The sequence below is a fragment of the Eptatretus burgeri genome, chromosome 10 (genome assembly GCF_056783735.1).
Source record: "Eptatretus burgeri isolate ZD-2024b chromosome 10, Ebu_testis_v1, whole genome shotgun sequence".
Taxonomy (NCBI): Eukaryota; Metazoa; Chordata; class Myxini; order Myxiniformes; family Myxinidae; genus Eptatretus; species Eptatretus burgeri.
The window spans coordinates 27,120,282-27,145,110 of NC_140970.1; the positions used below are offsets into that span (position 1 = coordinate 27,120,282).

General features: G+C 46.8%; 1 protein-coding gene across 2 annotated transcripts in view; it reads right to left on the reverse strand.

Annotated features, from left to right (window-relative positions):
• Positions 1–73: 73 nt before the first annotated feature.
• Positions 74–24,829, reverse strand: part of TMX2 (thioredoxin related transmembrane protein 2) — a 30,282-nt gene continuing 5,526 nt past the window's right edge. Inside the window, exons 2-8 of one of the 2 annotated variants that reach the window (XM_085897539.1) lie at positions 23,775–23,835; positions 13,756–13,869; positions 6,999–7,075; positions 6,786–6,892; positions 2,394–2,459; positions 2,146–2,275; positions 74–2,022 (exon numbers count right to left, since the gene is read on the reverse strand). In XM_085897539.1, the coding sequence (XP_085753665.1) occupies positions 1,891–2,022; positions 2,146–2,275; positions 2,394–2,459; positions 6,786–6,892; positions 6,999–7,075; positions 13,756–13,869; positions 23,775–23,835 (687 nt within the window). In that variant the 3' untranslated portion in view covers positions 74–1,890. The remainder of the gene's footprint in view (positions 2,023–2,145; positions 2,276–2,393; positions 2,460–6,785; positions 6,893–6,998; positions 7,076–13,755; positions 13,870–23,774; positions 23,836–24,829) is intronic. The other variant, XM_085897540.1, reaches the window with a different exon arrangement.

Consider the following 24,829-nt stretch of genomic DNA (forward strand, 5'->3'; position numbering starts at 1 on the left):
CATTTACTCGTGCAAGCTTTTGAAAGCTCTCAGCATGGCATTCATGTTTCCCGCAGCGCACTGGACAAAACACGACATTTGATGTTTTATTTATTATTTGCAGAAAATAAATAGACAACTAAGTCTGTAAAGATCATGTGGTGTGTGCGGTAACTTTTGGGACACAGCTTTTACAAGTCGATCTAATTTGGGTTGCTCAGATGGCATAGGGATATGTATAGTCCCCTCAGCCATTTTGCCAGGGTTTAAATCCCAACACAGCTATAAACTCTCATCCTGGTGTTTCACAGGCATGGTGAGGCATCATTGTTAAGCTGGTAGACTTTTCTGCAAGCACTGGTTGTTGATGGACATTAACCCTGTGGTATCCTTTGTCGAGAGCAGGTGAGTTATCACTGGCACCCTGATCAAATTATCTCTAACTCAAATTGCCTTCAGTGAAATATCAGGCCTGGCCAGCTGGTTCATGAAAGACTTGAGACAAAAAAAAATTTCCCCTGCGGAACCCATTTGCTGGGAATATTTGGGCTCCTTAAACGAGTAGTTTGAGTGGACGTTTAATAAGTTGCAATTTAAGACTTGTGGCTGTCTGCATCTTCAAGAACACGTTTGTTTGTGTGAGTGCACTTTGCACATGTATGATGGGCAGTTGGAATCGGTATATTTTCACCTTCTCCTTGATGAGAGCGAAACTTGGAAGTTTGTACACAATTAGGCATTGGATTAATTGCTGATTATTGAAGGATCAGTTGGGTGGTGGGGAGAGTGGCACGTGGATAGATTGTTGTGGTTCAGTTCGAGTGCATTTCTCTGAGACCATCAGATTGTTTAACTTGTTTTCATACCCATCTATTCCATATAAACTGTACATTCCTACTTTCCTCTTCTTCCATCCCCACTGACTGACTCTTTTCCATCAAGCCTTATTCCATATGATGATGATGTGGCAAATGTAGGTTGGATGTGGATTCAATGCTGAATTCAACTCATTGGTTACCTCAGTACGGTTACAGAGGGGCAGATGTCACTGATGCAGTGCCTCGACCCAATCAGGTAAATATTTAATTTGTTGAGGGAGCTGGTGCTAACTCCTCTTCATGAAGGACACCGTGGCTTCACAATCCATCAACTAATGCTGGCAGACGAGAGTCCCAGCTTAATGTCTGGTCGAATGACAACGCGCACACACTGATGAAACACTGGGATGACAGTTTACAGCTGGGTCGGGATTTCAACCTAGACGAGAAAGCTCAGAAGTGAGTGTGTGCATGCCTTTAGGCTATCCTTCCTGCCCCTTTCCACACTGAATACAAGACAAAGTGAAGAGATTTTTTCTTCTACCTCAAAACAAGTGGAAACCAGCATTGAATGAATAACAGGGCTTGAGTCTGATGTTCTTGCTCTAACACGATCAAATGGGGAAGTTTCAAGGAGCAAAAGCCAAATGGTCCACTATGTTTGCATTTTCCCCCAAAAAAATTTTTTGGGGGGGGGGGACCCTGAATTACCTCATTTTGGTCAAGGGTTTCCCAGCTAACTGTCAACTTCTTAATGAAATGCCCCAGGGACAGGGAAGCTTTTCTTGTTGCTACTTTGTGGCTTAACAATAATCAACCATGAGCCTCTGGCTCCAAACAAGGTAGTTATTCAGTAATGGATGACATTTGACTGAACAAAATCTTAGCAACAAGGTTGGGGAGCAGTGCCAACAACATATTACATCCATATCAAGGTAATCTGAGTTTAGAGAGCACTACCTTGTGTGCACAAAACACGTTTTGATCCAGTGGACAGTCGGGTACAGTCATACAATATGCAGTCACTGCCGAGCCTGAGGTTCAAGTGACTCCAGCAAAAAAGGCAAAACTCAAATTGCTTAACAAGATGTATTCAAAGATCCTTATTCTTTTCTGACCCACAGCTCCCTTTTCCTTCCATCTCTTTTCCTGCTTGCTTCATCTTCCCTTTCTGCTTTGACTCGGCGTAGATCTCATTCAGATCAAACTCACGAATTATGTTTTCCTTAGGAATGGGATTTGTAAAGAAATAGGATTATGTACACACACCTCACAAGGCACGTTCAAGTTTATCGACAAGTCAAACTAAGAAAGCAAAAATGGCACTGACTTGATGACATCAGCTCACCTCCGAAAGAGTCCAGGGACAAACTTTTCCTCGTCTGTCCACCTGAGGTCGACGTTGGATTTCACGACCATCTCGAAACAGCACAAGAGCAGGGAGGTGAGAACGAAGTGGTGAAGTACTAATTCCAAACCTCGAGGGAAGTGTAAAAGGTGAGATTGTGAAAAATATACAAAATGGGGGAAAAAAGACGATTTAAAATTGAGATGAGAGAGAGGTTGTGGAAACCAAATAAGTTTGTCCTTTCTAACCTCTGAGCCATCTCTGCATAGCGCCCGACATCAATTTTGCCAAAGTGCAGGCCTGGGCAGTTGTATCTGTGTATAAAACAAACTGTGAGCACACTTTATTACCCATAAGTATTTCATTGTAATCAAAGCACAAGGAACATCATAATTGCCTCCCCACCTTGCTGTGGTTGTAAAAGTCTACATTGGTTTCTGGTGAGCAATTTGAGGCTGACAGATTTAATAACAGTAAATCAAAATAATTATTTTGATACCTCTGAAAGATACCTTAGAGGTAAAAACATTTGTGATGAGGGAATTGCAATATTGCGTACGGCATGACGTACACAGCTTTTGAACCTGAACTGGTGCGACCTTTACACCTCTCAGAACATCAGGACACACACACAAACGGTCATGAACATTTCTGCAGCCGAGTTAGGACACGCTTTATAAAACGGGGTCAATCACAACAATGATGTGTCCAATCATTTAATGGAGAATTTTGACTCAAATTTCAATTACACTTCAAACTAACCCCACGTGTACACGAAGTGCACCTATTCAGTGCTCCATTGTTGGCGTACCGTTTTGCTCTCCGTTCTCTGTATTGAACATAAAACCTGTGGAATATTCTCAATTACTGGGGAGAATGTCTTTCAGAAACGGTGAAAATTGTAGACGAGCCAAGAAATTGTATTTCCCTGGGCCAAATGGTTAACTCATTTACATGATACTCGACATTTCCATCTTGTACATAATGCTTCCAGCTGCGGAGGCACGTTTTCGGGTTGCCCATCCGACCGCGCCTTCGTTGAAGATTTTTCATTACCACGGTAACTTGTGAACCACTGAAGGGAATTTGACCAAACTTGGTAAAATCGTGTACTGTAATATAATGCAAAGATGAGCCAATTTGATTTGAGGGTCAAAATAGGGTCATGTGACCTTCAATCAAAAATCTTTTACCACAATAACTTGTGAATCACAGAATGGATTTCACCCAAACTCGGCACAAGTATGGACTGCGATACAAAGATGAACTCATTCAATTTGGAGATCAACAGTTCAAAGGTCAGGTGCCCTTTGAAAATAATTTTGCAGACCATAACTTGAGTTCGAAGCGGCTAATGTTTTCTCTGTTACATACTCTCATGTGACCTTTAATTGAGATCAAGCACAACAGTGGGTTGACATCGAACATTGGCGGAGGCGTATTCGTTGACGCATTCACATCAAATTATACTTTAACGTCAGGTCAGGTATTGGATCATGCGCCAGAGCAGCGCGTCGCTACGTCCACTTTCTGCCGGTACTCCAGGGGCCTCCGTCTGACCATCCCCCAGGCAGATGCCTGGTCCATCCCCATCTCCTTGAGATGCTGATCAGCCTGCTGCAACCACGAGGCAAGTGGTGGGCCCATTGGGCTCCACCACTCACGAGGCTCTGGATCAGCGGCAGGAAAATGAGCCACACATCCACACAGCCGCAGCTGACGCTCACGGACGATGCAGCAGACAAATCTCATTTGCGCCTCTCAGCAACCGCTCGTTGGACACAAAGTCCAGCCCGCGATAGCCAAGGATTCTCCGAAGAGACCTGGTACCAAAGGAATTAAGTCTCCGTCTCAGATCCATGCTCAGAGTCCAAGTCTCACATCCGAAGAGCAAGAATGGAAGCACCAAGGACCTGAAGACTTGGACTTTCATCCTCCCGCACAGGCACCAGCAGCGCCATACCCCATGATCCAGTGAATCCATGACTCCCGAGGCCCGACCCAGACGTCTGTTGACCTCTGGCTCACAGCCAACAGAGACATGAATATCACTGCCAAGGTAAGTGAATCTCTCCTTGACCTCAACATCCTCGCAACAAACAGGTACATCCAAGATGTCATTAAAGCCTGGATCTTAGTTTTGACCCAGGAAACCCGTAATCCCATCGGCTCCGACTCCTCATTCAGAACCTCGAGGGCCCCCAAAAAATATATATTGAGTCTCCACAAAGATGACTGCATCGTCTGCGAAATCAAGACCAGAGATCTTGACATTCCCAAACGATGCACCACACCTTTATCTCTCCAACATCCTCCCAAGAATCCAGTCCATACAAGTGCTGAAAAGTGTGGGGGCCAGTACACACCCCTGACAAACTCCAGTAACAACTGGAAATAAGTCAGAGATATCACCACATCTCACAGCACTCTCAGTACCAAAGTATAGTTCAGACATGAGATTGATCAGTTTTGGTGGCACCCCATGAAGACCAATAATCTTCCAAAGGGCATCCCGATTCACTGAATCAAATGCTTTACAGAGATCAACATGGGCCGCAAGCAGTCCCTGCTGAAACTCTCGGCTGCATTCGGTGAGGACCCGAAGAGCAAAGATACAATCATTCGTTGACCTCTGGTGTAAAGCCTGACTGCTTTGGACGCTGGTGCTCAAGCAGATTGTGGCGAACCCTATCAAGAATAATCCAAGCAAAAACCTTGCCTAACACTGAGAGCAGTGTCACCTCTCAGGAGTTGTTGCAATCTTGGCGATCACCCTCCCCTTTCCAGAAGGACAACAAGGCTCCTCTTCCAGTCAGTTGGGATGATGCCTGTTCCAGGCAGAGCACAGAACTGCATGCAACGACACGAGTACAGCATTCCCACCAGCTTTGAGAAGTTCAGCATGGATGCCACAGATCAGAGGAGGTTTATCCCATTTTAAATGGTTCACCGCAATCTGTTTCCACGAATGAAGGTGGACCACAGTTTATTGGAGGGTCAGCAATTGGGATTGCAACACCCCTGACATCCAACTCGACAACTGGTGAATCAGCCTGGTACAGCCACTCAAAGTAACTGGCCCAGCGGGCCTTCACTTTGGACTCCTCTGTCAAGAGCCCACCACCCTCTGCTCCCACTGCAGTTCACAGAGGGACGGGCTTCGAGGAACGCAATGCACAAATTCCCATCAGCAGGACGAGAATCACGACCATCGGTGATGCTCTACCCCTTCACAGACTCCTTGCACATTGGCCTCCTTGTCTGCCCTCAGCACGTGTCCAGTTTTCCGTCTCAGCTCCCTGAACAGCTCGGCTCTGCTATTCAGCCTGGCCCTGCGACTCTGGTCAATGGTATCCAGTGTCCCTCGAGACAAAATTCTTCTTCGCCCTCCGGTGAGTTCCAAGACATCCACTGGCAATATTAAGGATGGTGGTCTTGAAGGTACTCCACAACTCTTCAGGATCCCCCAAAGCACCCAGACCCTCCAAATCTCCACTCAGCCTGCTCACAACCTCCTCAGCTACCATCTCATCCTTGAGCTTGCCAACATCCAGCCTAGGCTGGGATGGTACCATTCTCCTGGATTTAAGATGTAACTTCAGTGCTGCTACAAGTCTGTGGTCAGTATTGAGGAACTGAGCACTCCGGTTGACCCTGCAGTTCTGGGTCATCCTCCAGCGACCATAAACGAGCACATGGTCGATCTCCTTTGCCATACCACCAGCGTTGGAATAGCAAGTCCAGTCATGAGCTTGTGGGCACCTGAAACCATGAACCAGCCACCCTAAGTCCATAACTTCTTGCAAAGTCAAGGAATTTAGTGCTATTCTGGTTCACAGTTCCAGACCCATGGGGACCAACACATGTCTCATAACCATCTTTATCCATTCCAATCGATGCATTGAAGTCCCCCAAGACGAGAAGAGTATCTCGCCTGGGGCACTGATCAACCAGATTCGAGTGTGGCATCGAATGCATCCTTCACGGTGAGATCACTCCCCTCAGTCGCAACATATACAGAGACCAGGGAAATTACACCCAAGGAGTGACAAATCCTTCATCTCATAATATGCTCGTTGACCGGTGTTACCTCAATTATCATTGGAGTCAGCATATTGGACACAGCTTCAGCAGCTCCTGGGCATGGTATCCATCAGAGCGACCAGACCAATAGTAGGTGTAACCACCCGCCATGATCTTGCCGCAATCCGGTCTCCGAACCTCAGAGTGCTGCAATACCAATGTCCAAACCTTTGAGCTCAAATGATAACAGAGACAGTTGTTGAACATGCACGACATTTGTCAGTTCATTTACTTATGAAGGGTAAAACAATTATGAAAGTACTTTGTCCGAACTTGGCTTGTGGGACATGTCGTTATACCCACATCCAAAAGGTGATCTGCATGATGTCCCCTGCTGCCATGCACACCACCATGGTAGTTTTAGTTGTGCACGGGATTGGTAAACAAACCCCAAGTGGAGTCGTTAAAAAGGTGAGGACACTACTCACTTAACTGCAGCTCAATGTAGATTTGAACTTAAATGACTTGAACTCGTGACCATCAGTTGTAGAATCTATTGCAATGGCCATAGAAATGGCGAATAAATAACAAGGGGGCATTAAATGCCTCATACTTACTGCAAAGAGAGATTGGCAAATACCGGTGCAAAGGATTGGCATTCGGGTGCCCAGTTTGCAAAGAATTCCACCAACCATGTGCCAGAACGAGCACAGCACACAATCTCCTTTGGGAGGGACAAGGATTTCATCAGCATTCGGATACACCTTAAGGCCGTATGGGATTACATGAGTAGATCAAAACATCGCGGGCACGTGCTCAAATTATAATACCTCCATGGTTTTGCTGCTCAAATACATTGTGTGCTCCGGGCCCAAGAAGACTGGAGGACGGCATGTAACGATGAATACTGAGGTAAAGAGGAATGCATTAGGATACGAGATCAACATTTAAAAATTAACATTCAGCATCAAATGCCAAAATTAGGAAGAAAATATTAATTTCTACAAACATCACAGGCTGTCAGGCTTCTCTCAATTTCCTCAACTAGACGAGTGGATTCGAAAACCACTAAATATGTCATCTCGTGCATGACGTGGACAACAAGAAGCTTGAAGAAGAGTTCACCACATGGTCAGAGGATCTGAATGTCCAAGTGATCCAGACGTATATTTTTCTAGATCGGGATTGTGCAAAAATGTGATTGATGTAGAGGAAGTTGAAAGTTCATTCATCGAGAATATGTTGTCAATAAAGAAGGGGACAGTGAAAGCGATCTATTAAACAGACTTGTAAAAGCTGAAGCAAAGTTTAATTCTTTACTGGTTCACGAGCGCCAGCCAGAGTGACCACTACATTCGTTATGTCTGTCTATGTGTCCAGAGCATAACTCCGTGGACTTTGATCCGATCTTGATGTAACTTGGTTATGTGTTCGATATCAACGTCTCGTTGTGTTTTCCTGGATGAGGGCGTGCTCCGCCCATTGTGGGCGGAGCCACGCCCAAAAAAATAGCCATTTTAGGGGGTAGTCGGATTAAAAATCTATCCTCTCCTTGGGAATTGACTGAATGGAATGGGTTCTTCGGTATTTGAATAGCAAAATGAATTATCTAAAACTTGTCGTTGTCTGATTTTTCATTTTCGTGTCAAGGTCAAAAGGTCAAAAACTTACAAAATTTCGAATTTTGACATAAAAATCATACGACCACCCAAACTTTGAGAGCTTGGATGACAATATTTTTTTATGCATAATCTTGAGGTCATTCCCCACCAAAAGTCTTGAAACCATTTTGCTCTATCTCGAACACCTTGCCCATGGCGCCCCCTTCAAGTTTGTTTTTACGCTGATTTCATCAAAGTATGGATAATCCGAGGAGTGCGAAATGCCATATAGCCTACATGACGTTATATTGTTCCTGGAATGTTCCAGAGGAAGTTTTGCACCAAAGGTCATAATCCTTGACCTTTAACCTTTAAAGGCCACAAAGGTCAAAATTTTCAAAGTTGTGGGAATCGAACCGGGTTTTCGACCTTCGACGAACTAACTCCAATAAGCTATAGCACGTATCCTGTTTCCTTATTTTAATGTCCACAACATTGTTTTGTGACCTTTAAAGGTTATGCAAAGGTCAAATTTTGAAAGTTGTAGAACGAAACTGGGTTTTCGGCATTTTGCAGCTGTTGATTGAAGGCCATTATAATTAATTATAACTTGGTCAAAAATTATCACATTGTCTCATCCTTGACTTCTGAAACAATATACATCGTCAAATACCGCTCGTGAACAAGTGTCGTCTTCAGAGTTGTCAAAGATTTGGAATTTTCAGACAACTCTCACGAAAACAAAGATGAAACTCTTAAATTCCAATGTCAGATAAATGTTATTGTAGTACAGCGCAGAGACATGGAAAACGAGGAAGGAAATGGACAAACTGATGATTCCCACCGTTGGTGTTTGAGAAGGATTCCAAAGATTTTCTGGCCAAATCGGGGTAAGATGTGAGGAAATAATGAAGAGAGATGTGGAAAGGCATTGTGGAACAGGCCAAAAAATGAAGATGGTGAGAGGTAGGACATTTGACTAAAGAAGACATGTTTTGGACACCAGTGGGGAAAAGGAAGAGGGAGGCCAAGAAAAGGGTGAAGAATTACCGAAAATTTACTTCGATAAGAAAGGGGAATTGCACTGACGTGTGCAGAGAGGAATGCTCAAGACCAAACAAGATGGAGGAACCTCGTGGCACTACGTGTTCGGTCATGTATGGGAGCATGTGCCACAGCAGCCAGTCGCTATGTCCACTTTCTGCCGGTACTCCAGGGGCCTCCATCTGGCCACCCCCCAGGCAGATACCTGGCCCATCCCCATCTCCTTGAGATGCCGATCAACCTGCTGCAACCATGAGTCACGTGGTAGGCCTCCGCCACTAATCAGGTCAGGTCAGGTATGGGAGCATGTGCCAGAACAGCGCGTCGCTGCGTCCACTTTCCGCTAGTACTCCAGGGGCCTCCAGCTGGCCATCCCCCAGGCAGATGCCAGGCCCATCCCCATCTCCTTGAGATGATGGTCAACCTGCTGCAACCACGAAGCACGTGGTCGGCCCACTGGCCTCCTCCATTCACGAGACTCCCCCGCTGAGAGAATCTGGTGAGCAGGATCAGCATCAGGAAAACGAGCCACACAGGGATTGTAACACCCTTGACATCCAACTCGACACCTGGGGGATCAGCCCGGTACAACTGCTCAAAGTAACCGGCCCAGCGGGCCTTCACTTCAGACTCCTCTGTCAAGAGCCTACCACTCTCTGCTCTAACTGCAGTGCTCCGAGGGATGGGCTTGGATGAACGCAATGCGCGAATTCCCCTGTAAGCGGGACGAGAATCACCTCTCCACAGGTGATGCTCTACCCCCTCACAGATTCCTCGCACATAGGCCTCCTTGTCCACCCTCAGTGCACGTACAGTTTTACGCCTCAGCTCCCTGAACAGCTCAGCTCTGCCATTCAGCCTGGCCCTGCGACTCTGGTCAATGGTATCCAGTGTCCCTTTGAGAGACAAAATTCTTCTTTGCCCTGCGGTGAGTTCCAAGAAATCCACCGGCAACATCAAGGACGGTGGTCTTGAAGGCACTCCACAACTCTTCAGGACCCCCCAAAGCACCCAGACCCCCCAAAGCACCCAGACCCCCCAAGTGTCCACTCAGCCTGTTCGCAAACTCCTCAGCTACTCTCTCATCCCTGAGCTTGCCAACATCCAGCCTCGGCTGGGATGGTACCATTCTCCAGGATTTAAGGTGCAGCTTTGGAGTGCAGCTTTAAGATTAAAGGTGCAGCTTTCTGCCACTCATGAGGCTCCCTTACTGAGAGAATCTTGTGAGCAGGATCAGCGTCAGGAAAACGAGCCACGTGTCCATACAGCCGCAGCTGATGCTCACCAACTACACAGGGAACAAATCTCATCTGAGTCTCTCAGCAACCGCTCGTTGGACACAAAGTCCGACCAGCGATTGCGAAGAATGCTCCGAAGAGACCTGGTACCGAAGGAATCAAAGTCACGTGCTCAGATCCCTGGTCAAAGTCCAAGTTTCACATCCGTAGAGTAAGATTGGAAGCACCAAGGACCTGAAGACTCGGACTATCGTCGTCCTGCACAGGTACCGATAACACCAGACCCCATGATATAATGAATTCACAACTCCTCAGGCCCAACCCAGACATCCATTGACTTCTGGCTCACAGTTAGCAGAGGCATGAATGTCACTGCCAAGGTAAGTGAATCTCCCCATGACAACATCTTCACCACAAATGGGTGCAGACAAGATAGCAGCATCCAAGATGTCATTGAAAGCCTGTAATCGCAGTCATTCCAACTCTTTACTCAGCACCTCGAGGGCCCCCAAAAGGATATCCAGTTTCCGCAAACATGACAGCAACATCCACGAAATCAAGGTCAGAGATCTTGACATTCTTAAGCGATGCACTGGAGCTTGATCTCTCTGACATCTTCCCAAAAATCCAGTCCATGCAAGCACTGAAAAGTGTGGGGGCCATTACACACACCTGACGAACTCCAGTAACAACTAGAAATAAGTCGTGGAACAACCACATCTCACAGCACTCTCAGTTGCAGATTACAGTTCAGACATCACATTGATCAGTTTTGGTGGCACCCTGCGAAGACCTGGAATCCTCCAGAGAGCATCCTGATACACTGAATCAAATGCTTTGCAGAGATCAATACAGGCTGCAAGCAGCCCCTGCTGAAACTCTCGGCTGCATTCGGTGAGGACCCGAAGAGCAAAGATACAATCATTCGTTGACCTCTGGTGTAAAGCCTAACTGCTCTCAGCACTGATGCTCAAGCAGATGGTGGCGAACCCTATAAAGAATTATCCGAGCAAAGACCTTGCCCGGCACTGAGAGCAGCGTCCCCTCAGTAGTTGTTGCAGTCCTGGCGATCACACTTCTCTTTCCAGAGAGGGATAACAAGGCCCATCTTTCCAATCAGTTGGGATCATCCCTGTGTTCCAAATAATCACAGAACTGCAAGTAATGACATGATTTCAGCATTTCCACCAGCGTTTAGAAGATCAGCATGGATGCCACAGATCTCAGGAGCCTTACCCCATTTCAACTGGTTCACCGCAGCCTGTGTTTCCACAAAGGTGGATCACAGTTGATTGGAGGGTGAGCAACCCCTGATGTCCAACTCAAGAGTTGGTGGATCGACCTGGTGTAGCTGCTCAAAGTAACTGGCCCAGCGGGCCTTCACTTCGGACTCCTCTGTCAAAAGCCCACCACCCTCCACTCTAAATGCAGTACACCGAGGGACAGGTTTGGAGGAACACAAAGCACAAATTCCCCCATAGGCAAGACAAGAATAACGACCACAGGTGATGCTCTACCCCCTCACAAATTCCTCGCATATATACTTCCTTGTGCACCCAGAGCGCACGTACAGTTTTACACCTCAACTCCCTGAACAGCTCAGCTCTGCCATTAAGCCTGGCCCTGTGACTCTGGTCAATGGTATCCAGTGTCCCTTGAGAGGCGAAATTTTTTTTCACCCTTCGCTGAGTTCCAAGACATCCACCGGCAACATCAAAGGACAGTTGTGTTGAAGGCACTCCACAACTCTTCAGGATTCCCCAAAGCACCCAGACCCCCCAAGTGTCCACTCAGCCTGTTCACCAAACTCCTCAGCTACCCTCTCATCCTTGAGCTTGCCAACATCCAGCCTCAGCTGGGATGGTACCATTTTCTTGGATTTAAGCTGCAATTTCAGAGTTGCTACAAGAAGCCTGTGGGCAGCATTGAGGAACTGAGCACTCTGGTAGAAACTGCAGTTCTGGGTCGTCCTCAAGTGACCATCAACAAGCACAAGGTCAATCTCCTTTGCCACATCACCATTTTTGTTGGAATACCAAGTCGAGCGATGATCCTGGAGGTGCTGAAACTATGAACCAGCCACCCTAAGTCCACAACTCTTTGCAAAGTCAAGGAACTTGGGTGCTATTCTGGTTCACAGTTCCAGACCCATGGGCATCAACACGTCTCATAACCACCCCTATCAGTGCCAGTCAATGCATTGAAATTGCCCAAGATTGGAAGGGTATCTCATCTGGGGCACTGATGAACCATACACAAGAGTACGGCGTTGAATGCGTCCACGGTGAGATCACTCACCTCAATCGGAGCATATTGAGAGACCAGAGAAACAACACCCACGAAGTAACGAATCCGTAGTCTCATATTACGCTTGTTGACCGGTGTTACCTCAATTATCATGGGAGTCAGCTTATTGGACATAGCTACAGCAACTCCTTCGGCATGGTAACCATCAGAGCGACCATACCAAGAGTAGGTGTAACCACCCGCCATGATCTCGCCACTAGTTGGTCTCCGAACCTCAGAGAGTGCTGCAATACCGATGTTCAAACACTGGAACTCAGATGACAACAGAGACAGGTGATCATCCTCTCTTAAGGACAAGACATTACAGGCACCCCACCCGAAGGGACTGCCTCAGGTTGCGGTAACCCAAGGAGACAGCCATCTGGTGGATGACACCTCAGCACCACTCCACTGCACACCACCATAATCTGATGCAGGAAGTTTACCCTGTGCTTTTCCTCCTGCCAAAGAATAGGGGTCCCAAAGGCTTTGCCCCAATCCTGTCATACAGTGAGCTCTCCTGTGAAGGGTAGCAGCACGGGAGGTACTCTCTCGGAATGGGTTTTCAGTTTTCTTTGCATTTATGGGTTTTGCTTCTGCCAGGTGTTGGTTTAATGGTTGAGGTGGTAGGCTTGGGATCCTTGCATTATGAGTTCAAATCCCACTCTGCTGTTGAATTAATATCAGGTGGGGTTGACAATGCCTGTCATCCTGAGGTCGGCAAAATGAGTGCCAGCTTGCTGGTATCCTGTGTCGGAGTGGCGCCCGTCCAGGATTGTGTCCAATAGCCAAGGAGACTGCTTAGGCAGCACCAACGCTCTGCACAGAGTATGGTCCCAGTGGATGGATGGATGGATGGATGGATGGATGGATGGATGGATGGATGGGTTTTGCGGAATGAAGCATTTTACGGTGGCCGGAGTGCAAATCCCGCCACCAACCTCCTCAAACAAAGTAACCCAACTGTAGAAGGCCATCCACAGACACAGTTGGGCACGAGATATGGAAGGCCGTTGTCTCACAAGGAGCTCCTCCGTCATTTGACGGTTTTGTTTTTAATCCTGCTGGGTGTCCATATCCACACACTCTCCTCACCAGGAAACCTGATGGGGGAGATGGTTTAGTCGCCGACAATCCGACCATGGAACAGGTTAGTACAGGTTCACATGGTACCTGTAGCAAGTCACAGATCTAATCAGGCCTTACCTGACAACAATGAACAACCATAACTACACACAACTGGGCCATGGCAAGGCCACATGCACCACTCATAAAATCGATCATGCAACTATGACTCTAAACTTCCACTCCTTTCCATTGGAACAACGTATGAGGAGCAGCAAGTTTAGAAAAAAAAAAAAAAAAAAAAAAAAAGCAGGGTGCCAACTGCATGCGTGCCTGTGTGTACAGTAACATACCGATGCAAAGAATCAGGTACAGCAGGCCCAAACGAAAATCCAGGCGGAAGAAGAGGATCAGACTTGCAACCTTGCTGAACATCAGAGCATTTCCCACATGCTGTTCTATCGTAACTGGAAACAAAGAACAATATCCATACTCCATCATATGGGAGCAACTGAACAATGGGGAGGTAATACTCGTGCAATGCTCACATCATTCACTGTATAAACATCACACATAGATGAGCAATAAATGCATGACGAGTGAATCGTGTGCATCTTACCCCCCCCCCCCCCGCAATCCCCCGTTTTTTGAATAAGCTCGAATGAGCTAAGATCCTCGTCCTCTTAATGATGATGTCATAAAAACGAATATGACGTCATTGTGATGTATCAGGTTTGCGATAAATTATCTGTGCTAATGCCCGGCTTGATTCCCGCAAACAAAATTCAAACAGCTTGCCTAGTTTCGGAGATAATGGTATCGGCGATATGACGTCACCTTTTTTTCCTAGGAAGAATTTCCAAAATCGGAGATGGTTACTGCCTGCGCGTGGGCTTTCTGCATATACATGGCAAGTTTCACGAAGATCCGATGAAAACTCTGGGTTGTGAAACAAAAAATGTCAAAAAATAGGAATGACGTCATAAAAATTGATATGACGTCATAGTGATGTATCATATGTGCGGTAATTCATCTCTGCTAATGCCCTGTTCGATTCCCACAAACAGAATTCAAAAAGCCTGCCTAGTTTCGGAGATAATTTTTTCGGCGATTTCCATTAGCGGAGATATTTTGACGTCATAACTTTTTTATAAGAGGAATTTTCAAAATCGGAGATGGTTACTGTCTGCGCAGGGTATTTTTTACATATTGTTGCGGTTGAGGAAATTCGCAAACCACCATTCAGGTCCCGTAGGTGAGATATCTCTGTAAGTACATGTGTAGTTAGCCCCAAACCCGTTGTTTCGAGGGAATAAATGTGATTCATTCGGGCTGCGACCCTTTAAGATAGCCGTTTTTCTGTTCTATCTTTATTTTGAACCAACCACGTCTCAAGCGCCATCACACAACAACCACCAACCACAACTCCGCTTCACAACAACAACAACGCCAACAGCCACGGCCTTTACCTTCACAACTCGCTCCCGCAAACATCGCATCACCGCCATTCCAAACATCACGATGGCCATGGACCACCACTTTAAACCCTCCACCACCTTCGCCTCTCCTTCTGCGGCCATTCCCGCACCGCTTGTGGGCACCGAGCGTCAGGCTGTCCTGGCCTCGTGCGGGACGCGCGCCGAGCCGCGGGTGCAAATAGCGGCCTTTCCGAGGAGAAGTCGGATCAGGAATGATACACGCCCACTTCTGATCCGTCCAATCAGCAAGCGCGGGGCGGTTTGGCCCCGCCTCCAGGCGCGTCGGAGTCGAATCGATATATGCAAATTCGAGGATCAGGGGAGACTCACGCCCCTTTTTCTCCGTCCAATGGGCGAGCGTGGCTCCACCCCTGAGCTCGTTCTGATCCAGAAATTTGCATATGGGTTCTCCTGCCGGACTATAAAGCGCCGAGCGCTGGGCGAATTTAGTGAGTTGGAGAGAAGGTCGAGGCAGTCGTCGGGTCTGGAGAGTGGCAGTCTGTCGGGGTTCGGAGTCTGTCGGCGAGCTGCAGAGAGGGGAAGCCTGAAGCCTGGTCGAGGTGGTTTGCTGCAGTCGGCTGAGGAGAATTGGGGAGGAGGTCGAATAGCTCGGGTCCAAGGCAAGGAAGACGGCAGTCGGCGACGAGCTCGCACTGGAGTCGCTCGTCGCGGGACCCAAGCAAGCCAGCTATCCTCTTTCCCCAGAGCATCAACAATTCCCCCCTTTTTCCCCCCCACGCTGAGATAGTGCGAAAAGGGGGCCCCGTTCCCACCCCACTCCAAGCAGTGCCAACGAAACCCGCAAAGGAGCGCGGAGTCGGGGCGCCGCGACATTTGCGGCTCATCACAAGACACGGGTAGGATCCACGCGGTCTCGCGGCCCACAGGCCCCGTCTGCCCCCTTGTCTTTGAGGGTGGCCCTTTTCTTTTGCTTTTGAGTAAATGTGTTGGCGGCGCCGTCTGTAAAGTAAAACTGTGTAAGTGTTGCCGTGTGCTCGCGTAGTCGGTAGTAGATCTGCATTGTTGTGTTTCTTTTGTTACATCTGCTTTTGGTGCATAATTGTTGTAATTGTATATGTGTGCTCTCCGTGTGCCGCGGAATAAATGTGAATTATGTTGAACTGTTTTTCCCGTTTCGCTTCGTCTTTTCTTTAATTGAATCTCCATCTTGCTTCACGTAAAGGGTTGGTAGTGGGTTTAATACGCCCGATAATTAATCGGAACCGTCGAGGCCGATGATAACACCGCTCGGTTATCCCGATAGTACGGAACGGGTCGCTTAAGTGGCCCGTGTCCGGAGTCGACCTGCGGCGAGGTGCGATCGCCCGGTCTACCCTCCGCGTGGGTACTTAGGTAGGTCGAGTTTGGCGAACAACCCTATCCCACGCGGGGGGCCGATTGGCACGATTGTGGTGAGGCCGAAAGGCCCACCCGTGACTAGCTCCCGGCGTTAGTCCGAGAGGGTCACGACAGAATTGTCCGTCCGGTGGGCGACGTGCCAGGATTCGAGTTACGTGGCTGATCGCACGCCGGCGGGCGCGAATTCGCAACAATATATAGGCAAAGTTTCAGGAAGTTTCGATGAAAACTGTAGGCTGTGAAACAAAAAGTCCACAAGAACAACAACTTGAGTAATACTTAGAGATCCTCCACGAGGATCTAAAAAGTTTCAACAATCATCTTGTTTATTTTGTTACACGACCCAAGGGTTAACTCCAGCACAAATTTCAACAAAATTGAAGCAAATTTAGGGGGACCACTAAAAGCCTTGTGTTGGCTTAGTGCCTGGGTCCCCAACCTCGGGGTCGCGACCCCAACTGGGGTCGCGAAGCACTTTTCGTGGGGTCGCGGACTCGTCTGAAAACTTTTTTTTTTAAATGCTATGTTTTTATGAAAAGTATGTAAATCTGTGATCTATACACAGCGCTTGCCACATTCTTGACATTGCCAAGAATTACTTTCTCATTACAACATTTTGTTCTGGAAATAGAAACGAAGGTGGGTTTTCCCGCTCTAATTTGGGTGATCAGTGGATGATATTTCCTCGTCAGCCAGCTAGCGCATGCGCGTTACGGTATGTTCTCAATTTTAAACGAGCATGCCCAGTTCTACCCGTAACCGCGCATTGCTCTGTTAAAACCATATGGTGAACCCATAGTTGGTTCACAGTTCGGTTGAATTCGGCCACTTGGAGCGAAACCGTGCACTTTTACCCCCTACCCATCCGCACCCCTGAAACCATGCTTGGGTTTTTGACTGCGATGGATGGACTCAAAGTTTGTGAGAGTGGAGGGACCGTTCCCGCGCACGTGCGCATAAATGGCTTTGACCATGTGAAGCTGACAATGACATGAAAGGAGTCATGTTTGCCAAGCGACATGCAGCACTGAAAGTTGTAAGATCAAAAGTACTCGTCAGATCAAAAGTTGCTTTGAAGTAAGGGTGCAAACAGGGGCCAGCAGGCATATAAATAGTTGGCCGAATATCAAGTTCTTCACAATGCTGCAACTGCTACAACTACATCATCTCGACTTCTGCTGACCATTGGAATACCTGCGTGCGAAGTGTGTTTGAATTTTCTGGATTATTACTGGATACTACTCAGTGCCTCTATGATTCATTTTACGTTGTTTCTTATTGAAGAAGAACCTTCTTGAACATTTCGTTTCTATACTATACCCAAAGTTGAAAGTTGTTACTTTTTGTGAAGGAATATGGCTGGCGCGTCGCGCGAACGACCTCACAATGACAAATTCATTGAGCTCGGTTTATATTATGTGACAGAGTGTGGAGTCCAGAAACCTCAGTGCGTCATTTGTTATGAAGTACTTTCGAGTGAATCCATGAAACGTAACAAGTTACAACGGCATCTGTCATCAAAACATGCAGCATACAAAGATAGAGATCGCTCATTTTTCGAACGGAGGTTAACCGCCCTTAGGAATTTCCGCTTGGATAAAGAAGGTAAATGTCATCAGACCAATGCACGTGCTGTGGAAGCGTCCTATCGTGTTTCGTTGCTCATTGCAAAAGTTAAAAAGCCACACACTATCGGCGAGGAACTGATAATGCCATGTGCCAAGAAAATGGTTTATCTCACGATCGGAGAAGACGTGGTTAGTAAACTCGCGATCATACCTCTCTCGAATAACACTGTTCATCGTAGAATTTGTGACATGAGTGAGGACATTACCGCACAGAATGTTACGGATATCAAGCAGTCACTTTGGCATGCCATTCAGCTGGATGAATCAACGACATTGCATCATGCGCACAATTGATGGTTTGGGTCAGATTAATCAAAGATGGTGATTTTGTGGACGAGCCTTTGATGTGCAAGTCATTGGAAACAACAACTAAAGGAGTTGACATTTTTACAAAAATCGAAACCTTTTACAATCAAGAAGGTCTGGACTTCAATAAATTGATTGGATCGACAACAGATGGAGCTCCTGCAATGCTTGGCAGGCATTCTGGCTTTAAAGCTGAATTACAGCGAGTGGCTCCTCATGCATTTATGATACTGTTGTGGTTACCAAATTCGCAAACCACCATTCAGGTCCCTTAGGTGAGGTATCTCGGTAAGTACATGTGCAGTGAGGCCCAAACCCGTTGTCTAGTGGGAATACATGTCATTTATGCGAGCTGCGACTCTTCAGGATAGCCGTTTTTCTTTTACTATCTTTATTTTGGACCAACCGCCATGATTACCACCACAACCACAACATCAACCACCAACCACAACGCCGCTTCACCACAACCGCCACGACCTTCACATCACACCTCGCAACCGTAGCATCGCCACCGTTCTTGCCCCGCTGTGGGTACCGGTGTTGGACTCGTGCAGGGCGCGCGTCGAACAGCGTGTACAAAATCACGGATTTTGTGCTTCAAAAACGGATCAAAAACGACACACGCCCACTTTTTGCCGTCCAATCGGTGAGCGAGGGGCGATTTGGCCCCGCCTCCAGGACGATCGATATATGCAAATTTGTGGATCAAAAAGCCTTCACGCCCACTTTTTCTCGGGCCAATGGGGAGCGAGGTGAAAGGTCAAAGGGAGGGGGTCAAAGGCGAAGCTACGGGGGGATAAAAGGACCGTGTTCGTCAGTCAGGAAGAGAGTCGTCGAGAGTGGAGAGTCGGAGAGTCCAGAGGCGGAGAGTGGAGAGTCGGAGAGTCCAGAGGCGGAGAGTAGGGGAGTCGGAAGCAGAGGGTCAAGACTTCGCGGGCGGTGGAGCTGCTCGTCGTGTGCGTTGGAGTCGGAACGGAGGGGACGAGCTGTGGAAAGGCGGCGACACCAGACGAGGGGGTGCTCGCGTCGTGCAGGGAGCTGCACCCGAGGGAGGCCGACAGCGCGACCTGGCCGAGGTGGAGACGCTCGTCGCACATAATAAAGATCCTCTATACCCCGAGCATCAGCAACCCCCTCCTGTTTCCCCCCGCGCTGAGATAGTGCGACCAAGGGGGCCCCTTTCCCACCCCCTGCCAGACACTGTCCGCGAGGTCCGCGGAGTTGGGGCGCCATCGCCGCTCCGCGTCTCATCACCAGACGGGTAGGCGCGACCCGGTCTCGGCCTCAGGCCCGCCTCATCCTTGAGGGTATTTCTTTTCCTTGGTTTTGGGTATGTGTTGTCGGCGCCGTCTGTGAAGTAGAATTGTATAAGTGTTGCCGTGTGCTCGGTAGTCGGTATTAGCTCTGCATTGTGTTTTCGCTTTTGTATTTGCTTTTTGTGTAAATGGAATTGTGTTTTTCTTTTCTGTGTGCTTTTGGTGGAATTGAATATGTGTGCTTCCCGTGTGCCGCGAATAAATGTGCTTTGTGTTGAACTGTTTCCCGCTTCGCTTCGTCATTTCTCCCATTGAATCCTCATCTTGCTTCACGTAAAGGGTTGGTAGTGGGCTGAATACGCCCGATAATTAATCGAACCATCGAGGTCGACGATAACACCGCTCGGTTATTCTGATAGTACGGAACGGGTCGCTTAAGTGGCCCGTGTCCGAAGTCGACCTGCGGCGAGGTGCGATCGCCCGGTCTACCCTCCGCGTGGGTACTTAGGTAGGTCGAATTTGGCGAGCAACCCTATCCCACGCGGGGGCTGATTGGCTCGATCGCGGTGAGACCGAAAGGTCCACCCGTGACTGGTTCCCGGCGTTAGTCCGAGAGGGTCACGACTGGATTGTCCGTCCGGTGGGCGACGTGCCGCGATTCGAGTTACGTGGCCGTCAGCACGCCGGCGGGCGCGAAATCCGCAACAATACATTGCATGATCCACCGGGAGGCGTTGGCTGCTCGCACATCAATGTGCTCAATCGTACGCTTCAAGGCACAGACACGAATCTGATGTTCTTCCATGACAAAATAAAAAGGGTTTCTTGCCACACTTGCATTGTTGAAAGATAAAGTGAGTCGCAACCGTTTCGTATTATTTCCGCGCCTCTCTGCCCACCTGGAAGTCGAAGAATCCGAAGACATCCAAGTCGAGCATGTTTCTGGCAAAATCAATGAACACCTTCAGTCACTGATTGATCAGTTCGAACACTACTTTCCTGAGCTCGACATCCAGTCATTCACCGTGACCCGAGACCCATTCAGTGCACCATTAGACGCCATCGCCGACGATGATATCGCCCAAGAGGAGCTCGTGAGACTGAAGCAGGATTCCGGAGCGAAATCATTGTACAAGTCCGTGTCTTTGTCCAGTTACTGGCACAAAATGCTTGAATCCTATCCACGTCTATCCAGAAGGCAATACGGCTCCTAATGCCGTACCCTTCGTCATACTTATGTGAACAGTCATTTTCTACAATGGTTGTGATGAAAATGAAGTTCCGCAATCGTCTTGAAATCGAGAAAGACATGATCGTCGCGTTCAGTGGCGTTGAGCCGCGCATTGCAAAACTCGTGGCTGAAAACAGGCCCAGCCATCGGATCGATCATGATTGTATCAATAATTTGTCAAAAATATAAGTGGGCAATAAATGTGAACGATAATGATGTTTCATAGTGAACACATGTGACTTTGTTCTTCGAGGGGTCGCGCTTTGATGCTGAGATCTGGAATGGGGTCGCCACCAAAAAAAAGGTTGGGAACCACAGGCTTAATGGTTTGGGTGGGTGGCTGGCTTGGGATCTCAGGGTCCTGAGTTTGAGCCCTGTTTTCCACTAAATTTACACCAGGTGGGGTGGATTCAGCCTGTCATCCTTTTGAGGTCAGTGAAATGAGTACCATTATACTGGGAGAGGGGCACAGCAACGCTTCCAAGAAATGATAGCTACCTGGCAGCCAAGCTACAATTCGCAAGGCCAGAACAGGGGGACCAGCAAGGCTTCGAAATTCTGGAAAATTTGAAGAAAAAGAAAGAACGAAAAAAAAAAATGAATCAAATGAAGCAAACCATTACATAACTATTTTAAATTTTTTTTATTAACCAATACATTTCAGCTCAAATGTACATCCATTGGGACGCTATGAACTCAGTTCTCAAAGTTCTTTCCATTCATTCACTTATTCTGAGATTTTCTCTTGCGGAGATTTTGGTATCTCTTTCCTGATACTTTCCACGACTTGCAAATGTTCTGACAATGTTCTTCAGTGCATCCTGCTTGTATGAAGTCTGCACCCATTTTCACTCCCCTTTCATATCTTGGCTTGTCACAGTACGATCAGTCTTCATTGATTTGAAGAATTCTCCATCTTTTGTCATACTTTCAGCATTGGCTGGCCAAATTTGGAAAGTTTTCTCCAGCTGCATCTTCATCTGCTCCAATTTTTCCACTGAACTCTTTGCACTTCTCCATTTTTTTTTGGGGGGGGGATCTCTCTCATCTTCCTGTTATTTTATCAAAGCTTCAATATCTTCTCGCAGCCCTTCCACTCAGAGAGCATTGGAATATTATCATCTCTGAAGAGACCATCTTTGCACTCTTCCATTTACTTCTGTTGGGTGGCAAACCCTCCTCTTTGTGATACAGTAAATGGCGTAAAACCTGTCTGCATGTCAAGCGTAGTCCAGTAAGCTCAGCATCTGACGCAGTTATGGCACTTCCTAATCCAAATGTCTATCTTTTGACGAGTCTGCTCGCTCTCCAACCCACTACCTGACTTTTATACCTCTTTCCCATTTAATGGCACACCGTCATCCATCAATACGTCATCACTCATCACCAAGAAAGAGAGAAAAAAGCAAATTTACTCTCAAATTCTGAACTTTTTTTTTAAACATTTCTAAAAACGAAAGTGATGCACATGAGGTCGGATACCAGTCCTGAAACTGAAAAATTGAGAGACCTTCCCATTAGTCGTACCAGGTCCTTCTTCATTGTTTTTATGATGTTTTTGGGGGGGGGGGTGATTTCATCAGTCTGCACCAAGCTGATCAATGGTTGAGCATCAAAATCCAGGAAAATCTGGAACTCGGAATACTGAAAATTTCAAACCCACGGTGATCCCCCTAAACCTTATCCACATCACCTCAAACTTGTAACGAAAGGGAAGACCAAGAAGGAACCCGAAGAAAGAAAGAGCAAAGATGGAGTCATCATGAGGAACCTGGATAGGATTTACGTTTCAGCCGCTACTCCACGACCCGCAAACCAATCCAGGCTCAGCCAAGTGAGCCAGACAGAAAAAATGTCTGCAATAATTCACTTCTCCTTCGAGAGATAGATAATGCGAGAGAGGAATAGAGAGATGAAAGAGAAGAAAAAGTAACCCTCTTCTCTCCAAGTTGTACAATAGGGTCCGGCGATATCTCTGGTTATACCAGTATAACTTTTCATATCGGTTTTGGAATTATGAATAAACCGGCGGGGGGGGGGGGGACAAAAACCCGGTATATATCACCAACAAATCGAAGAAAGAAGTTTACAATCCTCAAGTACTGCACATGATTTTAAAAGCTCTTTGATGCACTTAGCGTCTCGGCTACACGTCAAACAGTGAAACGTACGACGTCATGATGTACCAGAAGGTAAGTACAGTAGGTTTTAACTTTTAACCCTCAACATCCGAGCTCTGTCCAAGGAATCACTTTTTTTTTTTACTCTCGTGGCTGTTTTTAAAACAATTGCCAATTGGTTATTACCACCGCCACCGAAGGTGAAGGAGGTTATGTTTTCACCCCTCTCTGTCTTTCTTTGTTTGTGTACAGGATATCTCATAAAGTTGTGGACGGATCCAGATGAAATTTGGTGGCCAGGTTGGGTGTATGACAAGGATGAACCGATTAGATTTTGGTGAAGATCCGGATCTGGATCTGACTACTAGAATTTTTTGAAGTGATTCTTCACCATTGAGAGATAGGGCCAAAAACGATTATATAGCACGATATCTCAAAACGTTGTGGACGGATTCAGATGAAACTTTGTGGACACATTGGGCATGTGACAAGGAAGAATTGATTCAGTTTTGGTGAAGATCCGAACCCGGATCTGGATACGATAATTTTTTAAGTGATTCTTCACCATTGAGAGAAAGGGCTAAACTGATAAATAGCACGATATCTCAAAAAGTTGTGGACTCATTTGGATGGAAAAAAAAACCCCGTGTGGGAATACTTGGAAAAATTCCCATGCATCAATGACGTGTATATCACATATGAATACAAAATGGACCATTGGAACATTATGTATTTTTGGAACCTGTGTAAAAAAAAAAAAGAAGAGTTATTTATTTAATTTAATATACCGGTTTGAGCCCACCGGTATATTGATACCGACGGAGCCTATGTATAATTTAACGAACAGGTAATCAACCCTGTTCTCTCTTAGATGCTCAATGTAACTAACAAGTAACCTGGTGTGTAAGCACGTACATGTAACCATGTGTGTGTGCAACTAATAAAATGATTAGATTGAGTCGGGAACGGGGGCAAGGTTTCATTAAAAACTCACTGGAGCGTCTGTTCTTGAGCATCACGATGGCACTGAGGAACATGAGGATTTCCACTTCTCTCTGGAGGATGATAATACGTACAACAATAAGGAATCTTGAAAAACAAAACTTAATAATCCATCGGTACATCTGCACAATACGATCAAACAATGACTTTGTGCTACAATAACTCAATTGCAAGTGCACGTCTTATGCTGAGATTAAATCAGAACTTAACAAGGACTGCGAACACGTCTAATAATAAGCATCGCATGTGTTCGAAGGGACGTGAAAGGCTCTCGAATCGGTGATCTCTGTGTGAGTAGCGTCCTGTACACACTCGGATTTACTTTCATATCGATCATTCATAATGTCACGTCTCCTGTAAACCTGCCGCGGTGAGGCTCTTCATTCATAACTGTTCTTATTACCTCCGCCACCGAAGGTGGAACTAGGTTGTTTTCGCCCCTCTCCGTCTTTGTTTATTGGTTTGTCTGTGTGCAGGATATCTCAAAAACGTTGTGGATGGATCCGGATGAAATCTGATGGGCAGGTTGGACATGTGACAAGGACGAACTGATTAGATTTTGGTGAAGTTCTGGATCCGGATCCGGATAAGAGGATTTTTAAAGTGATTCTTCACCATTGAGAGATATATCGGTTTAGCCCTATAAAATGATATCTCAAACAGTTGTGGAAGAATTTGGATGAAACTTGGTGAACAGGTCCAAATCCAAATCTGGATCTGGATACGAGAGTTATTTAATCTTTAAAGTGATTCTTCACCATTGATAGGGCCAAAAACGATATATAGCATGATATTTCAAAAATGGATTGGGCCAGACATGTTCTCCTGGAGCAGGCATTACGTGGTGGAGGTATGCGCTCTACCGAGTGCCCTTTTAGCTGATGCTGTAACCGTAAGAGTCTACAAAAGGAAAACGTATCAAAATCAAAGCTATATCAGAGCTGGAAGTAAATACGACATTGAAAACTTCAACCAACTGCCCTTTGCTCAGGTGAGCCAACATCAGAAGGAACTTTAATGCAGAAGGCCATTTTGGCCCATCAGGCC